Below are 7,799 nucleotides of genomic sequence, written 5' to 3'. Positions count from 1 at the left end.
GTCTTGCTCCTTCCTCTTCTCACTCAAGCCTCTCTCTTTCTCTTTCTGGCCCTGCCCATTTCTGCAGCGTCAAAACGTCACTGCCATGTCCTTCCCCCTGACGTTGCTCACACACTCTTGGCTCTCATGTCTAGCTGCCTGCAGGATCAAGCCAAAGTCCTGACCTAAACCCCCAAGACTCCTGCCATCTTCCCCTTCTCGTGCAGAACTGCCGTTGTCCAGGCAGCTTCTAGTACATTTCTGCCACTGTGTCTCCCAGGAGAGAGGCCCTATGTACAAGGTGTGCTCAGGAGGGCTATCACCCAGAGTTGGCTGGGGCTGGGGGAATGGGCTTGGGCACCCATGATGGCTGCTGTCCTGGGAGGTGAGGGTCTTTGGGAGCAGGTGGAAGCCTTCCAGCCGTGTCCCTCACTCCCTGGTGGGGTGGCAAGCACTGCCCCAGGCCTCTCATGGGATATGAGCAAATGGTGGATGGACAATGGCAAAGAGGTTGGAGTTTGAAACCACATCATTTGGCGACTGAAGAGGATAGGGACACATTTGAGGGCTGTCAAGGGCTGACAATCCAGAAGATGTGCCACTGGATGCAGGGCTCAGGGAGCAACTCTTGGTGGGACTCACTGGGAGTGGGCTCCTCAGCCCCCTAGCCAAGGTCCTTCACTTTTGCCAGGCTGAATGGCACACCCTTCCATTTGGCTGTGTGCTCACTAGCTCATGTCGTATCTCCCTTCCAGACTGGAAGTGCCATTAAGACAGAACTTTTGTCCGTGTGTCTGTCCTACTCTCTGCCACTCCAGACATTCCATCAATATTTGCTGAATGAATAAGTGACACATACACTGTCCTTTGCCTTTGTTTTTGCTGTTCCCTCGCTGTAGGTGCCCTGCGGCCCCACCCCCATCTCTCTATCCACTAGTCAGAGCCCTCCCCCTCCTTCCAGACCCATTCAAATGAAGCCTTCCCTGATCCCCCAGCTTGGAGCCATTCTTCTCCTTGCTAAATCTTTGTGGCACCTGGCTTGCCTCTATCGTCTCACTTATACCTTTTGCTTTGGATTATAATTGTTTCTGTACCCACCTCTGTCCCTGTATCAGACAGTGAGCTCCTTGAGGGCAGGGTATATCATCTGTGTATTCTCTCTTCCCTATTCCCTGGCACGATGCTTTCTACACACTAGGTGCTTCATAAGTGCTCAGTACAAGAAGGCAGGGCTATTGACTGCAGTTGGTGGCTTTTTCCTGGGCCAAATGCTGCTTCCCTGCAGCCCGAAGTGGGGCCCCTGAGCCCCCTTCCCCTGAGCTGAGAGCTCCCCTGTGCTGAATGGGCTACGTCTAAGATCTCTCTCCTTCTTCCCCACCCAATCCCTGCTCCACTTCAAACATTTGCATGGGCTGCAAGGGTTGTCTGGCCAGAAGGTCTTTTGGCAAGAGCTCAGGAGAGCAGAGATTGCCTGATAGGGAGGGGACTGGGCTCCAGGGGGGCAACTAGGGGCCCCTGCACTGCCCCCTACCTGGGCCCTGAGGACCAGAAATGCATGGGGGGAATTCAGGTTTGCCTGTCTGTGGTCACCATCTGTGCTGATGGAGACAAGAGCAGGATGTGTATGTATGTGTGAGTGTGCACGTGTGTATGGTGACAGTCACCACGGAGGGGTGGAGGCTCAGAGGAGCTCAGAGGCTAGATCTTCCCAACCTTTCCTGTTTGGGCTGCCAAAGACTGAGTGGCAGTTCTTCCAGCAAGACTTAACCCTGGTGTTTCAAGTGGTTTCCTTCCTAGCCAGACCCCACACTCACACTTTGCGCAGAGGTTCTTAAACACTGGAACTTATCAGGGGTGCCTGGGTGGCACAGTTGGTTAAGCACTGGGCTCTTGGTTTCAGATCTCAGGGTCATGGGATCGAGCCCCGTATCGGGCTCCGTGCTTAGCACAGAGTCGGCTTGAAGATTCTCTCTCCCTCTCCCTCTGCCCCTCCACCCTCTCCCGCTCTCTCTCTCTCTCTCTCTGAAACAAATAAATCAATCTTAAAACAAACCACATTGGAACTTATCAAATCACCTGGGGTGCTAGTTCAGTGTGGGGGTTGCCTGCCCCGATTTTCAGATCTGGTCCATATGCCACACACCTGGAGCTGCCCAGAGAAACCTGGTGGAAGCTGCAGGAAACCCAACCAGAGCACTGAAAACCAATACACAAACTCTCTAGAGGGCCTAGGCATATAGCAGCTTAGACTTATGTAGCAGCCAGACCTCCTGGGATCAAATTCCAGCTCCCACATGGGTGACCTCGGGCAGCTCAACCTCTTTCGGCCTCAGTTTTCTCCTCTAAAATGGGTCTAATAATCATCCTATTTCATTAGGTTATCATGAGGATTAAATGAGTTATATCTGTAAAGACCTTAGAACAATGCCTGGCATGTAGTAAGCACCACTGAAGCATATTAGATGTTATTATATTATTATTATTTGAAATTTAGAATCTGTATATCTAGGATCCAGAATCCACGGCAGATCTTAGACTCTTGCTAGTTCATAAGTTCAGTATCACCTGGGACCCTGACAGAAATGCAATCATGGACCCAATCCTAGATGCACCCAATCAGAATCTGCATTGAACAAGAGCTCAGGTGAACAGTGAGCACCCTAAAGTTTGCAAAGCACTGCTTTAGAGTGCACCGGAGGCCACACCCTGAAACTAGGCCAGAGATTGGGCTATTTTTTTTTTTTTTAAGATTTTATTTACTTATTTGACAGAGAGAGAGAACACAAGTAGGCAGAGTGGCAGGCAGAGGGAGAAGGAGAAGCAGGCTCCCTGCTGAGCACGGAGCCTGATGTGGGGCTCCATCCCAGGACCCCAGCATCATGACCTGAGCCGAAGGCAGCCACTTAACCGACCGAGCCACCCAGGCGCCCCAGAGATTGGGCTATTTAGAGGAAGGAGGCCAGCAAGGGTTAGGTTGCCCTGCCTCGGGATCCCCACAGCCTGGAAAGCCCCCAGACCGTTGTAAGCCTGGTTATTTCATGTGGGGACACTGCTGGGGTCCCTACACGTCAGTATGCTGGGACAGCCTGGTGCCTGGGGCCACCGTGGGAGCGCGGTGGTTGAGGCCACACGCCCAGGGCCCCGGGGATGCCACGAGGTCGCGTGGCGGTTTGCTGGAGTACCACGTGCTCAGGAGGCGGTCCACCTGCTCCCGACTGGAAACCGCCCGCAGGTGGGCCTTCCTGCTTCCGCCGCCGTCCAGGTCGTCGGGCATCTCGGGTGGCTCGGGGCCCCTGCCCGAGGGGTCCCGCCGCAGCCCCCGCGCCCGCATCTCGCTCTGCACGCTGGCGAAGAAGTGCGGCACGCAGCGGTGCGCGAAGTCCCGCGCATGCTCACAGCACGTCTCGTCGAGGAGCTTCTGCTCCAGGTCCACGTAGTTGCTCCAGTATCTGCGCTGCAGGAAGACCGTCTGGTCGAGGCAAGGCCTCAGGCAGCGGGCCAGGAAGGCCACGACGATCAGTAGCAGGGTGATGCTCCAGCCGATGGCCTGGGGGGGGTGGGTAGGGGTGGGAGTACCAGGTTGGGTGTGGGTGAGGTCGGGTGCTAAACAGCATGGCAAGGGTGTTCCAAGGCCTCTCCCTTTACTTAGCCCTCTCATCTCTCCCCAAATCTATCCATGTTCCCATTGAGTCATCCATCCTACCAACCACCTCCACCCATCCTCGCTTGCATTCAGTCTCATCCTTGCATCCATCCATCTGTCCAACTACCTCTCCACCCATCCATCCAGCCATCTGTCCTCTCACCTGACTACGTATCTATCAGTGTCCCATCCAGCCATCCTCGCTGCAGACCTTCCGACCGTCCATCATACATCCTCCTACCCATCCAATCCTGTTCCCATACTCCTGTCCTGTCTTCCATTTATCTATCCACTCACCCACCCACCATTCATCCTCCCAACCTTCCTCCTGAAGGAAACCAGAATACGTCACCCCAGAATATGCCTCTTTGACATCAAAATTATCTTGAATGGAAGACAAGAAGCGGCAACCATAGGAACAGCTCTCTTTACCCTCCCCTTTTGTGCCTAAAGGCAGGAAATACATTCTCTTTTTACTGGGAGACAACTCTTATCAGCCCAGAGACAGCACCAGAGGAATCTGCCGAAAAACCTTACTCTATTAGTGTCCGGTCATTTATTGACCTCCCACAGTTTCTGCCCTTGGAGACTAACACTGCTCTCCTTTGTCCTGCCATTGCTCTACAAAGGTATTGCTCTTTTTGAAGATGGCAAATAAGTTGCAGTTCTAAGCCACCACTTTGAGTTACTCTTTCTTTGTTTCAGGTTTTTCCCACATGATGTGTACTGTGCACATTAAGAAACTGTTTTTCTCCTGTTAACATTGTTGTTAGAGTCTCAGCTGAAAACCTAAACCTTACATTCCACCCACGCACCCATCCACCCACTCACCCATCATCCATCCATCCATCCATCCATCCACCCACCTACCCATCATCCATCCATCCATCCATCCTTCCATCCAGGCATCATCCTTTTGTTTTTTTATCTAGTCCTTCAGCTACCTTCACACGGGCTTATGAATCCCATCTATGAAGCCATCTGTCCTATATTTTGGGAGAGGCACTGGGGACTCATAGAACTCACACTTTAGTGGAGGAAACAATGAGATTAGTGATAGACTGGCTGAATGCCATGTTGAGGGATGTCTAGGGGATTATGGGAATACAGAGGAGGGACACCCAAGCTGAACTTGAAGGCTCAGGGAACAGTGAGGTGGATGCTGAGCACTGAAGGATGAGTAATAGTTATATAGGATATAAATAGGGAACAGTCTTCCAGGCCAAGCATGAAGAAAGACTTGAAGACTTCCCTGAGTCTAGAGCCCACACCTGCCCGACACCTCTCCCTCCTCTCTGCCCACCCAAAGTTTTAGTCTCTCCAAGGCTGTGCTTAAGACCAGAGCAACTGTGTGCTCCTGGGGCAGAGAAATCAGTCCTCTAAGCCACAAAGACATATTTGAACGCTTGTCATTTGTAGATGTGGTTTACAAAGTTCTCTCATTGGCCTCTCTCAGGATGCCCCCTTCCTCTTACCAATTTAAAATAGTCGAGTGAGTGTTTTACACATGAAGAGCATTTTATGTGCCTGATAACCTCCATCTGAGTCAGGACACAAACCCTGGTGTGACTGAAGCTTCTACACTCTTTCTAGTGCACGAACGAGAGCCCAGAGAGTTTAAGCCTGCAGGGCCCTTCCATGTGGAGGAGACCAAACCTCCCTTGATTTTTAGGAGAGGCTGAGACCCAGAGGGGGAGTAATGTGGCCAAGGCAGAGTCTGACCCAGAATCAAATGTGTCCTAAGCACTGGTCCTCTCTCAATCACACGGGCCTGCATCCGCCACGAGTTTGTCTTGGCTCCCACAAAGGGCTGGGTTGTGTTTTTATTTCCTGTCGCCCCAGCATGCTCTGCATGTGGTAGGTTGATATAAATGCTTTTGGGGGGATCCAGCCCCAACTGGGGCTCTGGGAGGAATCTGGAGTCTGGGCTAGGGGTGGGGCTGGAGTCTGCCCCCAGGGTGATGGAGTGGGTGCCAGTGTGGGGAGCCAGGGGTCTGGGGAGGACCTGCATTGCAGGGAGGTGGTTCAGAGGGCTTGAGTGATGACACTTCAGATCCCTGCCCGGCCTCTTATGAGCTGTGCAACTTGGGCCTCTGAACTAAACTCTCAGGACCTCAGTTTCCTTATCTGCAAAATGGTATGATAATGATTGTACCCACCTCACAGGGTTGTTCTGAGAATAAATGAAGTGATGCATATGAAATGCTTAACACAGTGCCTGACACATAAGTGCTCAATTAATGGTAATGAGTATTATTTCTGAGAGGTGCCAAGAATGTGCGTATGGGGTGGGGGACAGGACAGAGCAGTGTATCTCCAGAGCTTTTGTCCTCTAGCTTCCTGGGGATGGAAGTAGCTGCTCCTGGAGGGTATGGGCACCTGGTCTCCGCCCTGGGGTGACTTAGCTGAAGTGTTGAAGGTAAAGTGTCCTGTATGTGGATCATGCTCCTGAGCCTTCCAGGGACCACCTGCTCCTTGGCTGTGTTTCCAGCAGTGGGGAGGGGCCCCAGGAAACCATCTGTACCTCCTCACCCCACGCCCCTCGGAACCAAGCAGGAGATTTTCCAGGCTGGGAGAGAACCACCCGAATTACCTGTGACAGGCACCATAGGTAGCGGGACACTGCCTTTCTCGCGGGGCTGTCCCTGACCAGCTCATCCTCCTGGCACGGCACCTTGGCCAGGAAGAGCTGCACCTGGCTGGGGGTCATGTTGGCAAAATCCAGAAACTTTTCGGGGTCCACGGATCTGCTGAAGGCACACACAAAGCACTTCCCGTCCAGGAGGGCCAGGAGGATCCAGACGAGGGGGGCGGCCAGGGCTCTCTGCAGCACAGAGGAACACATATACCTAGGGGTAGAGGGAGGGAGGGGTCACGCAGGGCAGCTGGGATTCAGCTGCAGCAGGAAGGCCACAGGAGGGATGCAAGGATGGACTTCCCAGGAGGGCTGGGAGATACCTGGTGAGGTTGGGTCAAAGAGATGGTTGTGGCTCCCACTGCAGAGGTCCCAGCAGCAGAGGCAGGGAGGCCAGAGTACTGGGGCCCCAAGAGGTCAGGAAAGGCCGACCAGCAGTCCCAGGACTGGAACACTGCGGGCTGGTGTGCCTCCTACTCCTACCGCTGGGGCAGGCTCTGCTGGTTCCTTGCCCATGCCAGAGGCACTTAGATCTTTGGTGACTAGTTCTGTTCACTGGCAGGACTGAGGGCCTCTGACCTCAGCTAGCTGCCTGGCTCTGCCTGAGGGCTTTGGAGGAGCCTCTGCTCCCAGAGGGGGGCGCTGGAAGCCAGGAGAGTTAAGGACCCCAATCAACCTTCCATCCACAGGGACCCCAGCTTCCTAGACTCTCAGTGGGACAATTCTGAGGTGTGTTCTACCCATGTTCTCAGAGGGTCCCCAGAAGGACAGACCCCAGTGGCCCACTCATTATCACCTTCTCCCCAGAGCCGCTTCTGGGGTGGGGGGCGGGGGGAGGGCTAAGCTAAGCCAGCCCTGCCCAATAACCCTTCCAGAGGCAGTGCCTCAGACCCTTCCCTCCAGGTCCGGAAGCCCCCCGCCCCACTGTGCCAGGGGCCTCTCCAGCCCTCTGCCCTTCTGGAGGTTGGGTGCTGGTCACAGGACAGGAGCCCCGTGGAGCTGTACTCACTGGGCCCCAGAGGAAAAGGCAAAGGGCACAGCCAGTGCGTGTGACCCTTGCCGCGAGGCCGAATCACAGGGAGCACGGGACCCTAGTGCAGTAGGAAGCAGAGGCGGCTGAGAACTGCATGCAGATGTTGTTTCTGACTTGGACCGTATGCAAAACGTAAAACAGCGTATGCTGGGGGGTGTGTATGGGTGCATGGCCTACCCAGCAGTGAATTACTAATACATCGTAGATCGGGGTGGCTCTGGTGTTTTCTAGGGGCACTGTGGTTAGAAGGTGGAACTGATGACTTGTTACGGACGTACATTACATATGCTTGAGAACACCGCAATTGTCCATACCAAACAATAGGGGAAAGGGGGAGATGGTGAGCAGGCTGAAACCCAAGCCCCGCCTGCCTCTACCCACAGATCTAGAGCACTTAGACCTTTTGTCTAAAACCCTAAGGGCTGTGGTGTCAGCTTGGCCTGGGAGTCCACCTGTGTTTGAATCTGGGCCATGCCTCTTCCAAGCTGTGGGGGCTCAGTTGGGTTAAG

The 7,799-nt window shown here is 53.9% G+C and overlaps 1 protein-coding gene across 1 annotated transcript in view; it reads right to left on the bottom strand.

Annotated features, from left to right (window-relative positions):
* Window positions 1-2,900: 2,900 nt before the first annotated feature.
* CALHM3 (calcium homeostasis modulator 3) overlaps window positions 2,901-7,799 on the bottom strand; it is a 6,503-nt gene continuing 1,604 nt past the window's right edge. The window contains exons 2-3 of the mRNA XM_081823116.1: window positions 6,216-6,471; window positions 2,901-3,526 (exon numbers count right to left, since the gene is read on the bottom strand). Coding sequence (XP_081679242.1) covers window positions 3,041-3,526; window positions 6,216-6,471 — 742 coding nt within the window. The 3' untranslated portion in view covers window positions 2,901-3,040. The remainder of the gene's footprint in view (window positions 3,527-6,215; window positions 6,472-7,799) is intronic.

This window comes from Leptonychotes weddellii, chromosome 6 (genome assembly GCF_054177405.1).
Source record: "Leptonychotes weddellii isolate Sample4059 chromosome 6, ASM5417740v2, whole genome shotgun sequence".
In the NCBI taxonomy this organism is placed as follows: Eukaryota; Metazoa; Chordata; class Mammalia; order Carnivora; family Phocidae; genus Leptonychotes; species Leptonychotes weddellii.
This window is presented reverse-complemented; position numbering and strand designations above follow the sequence as displayed.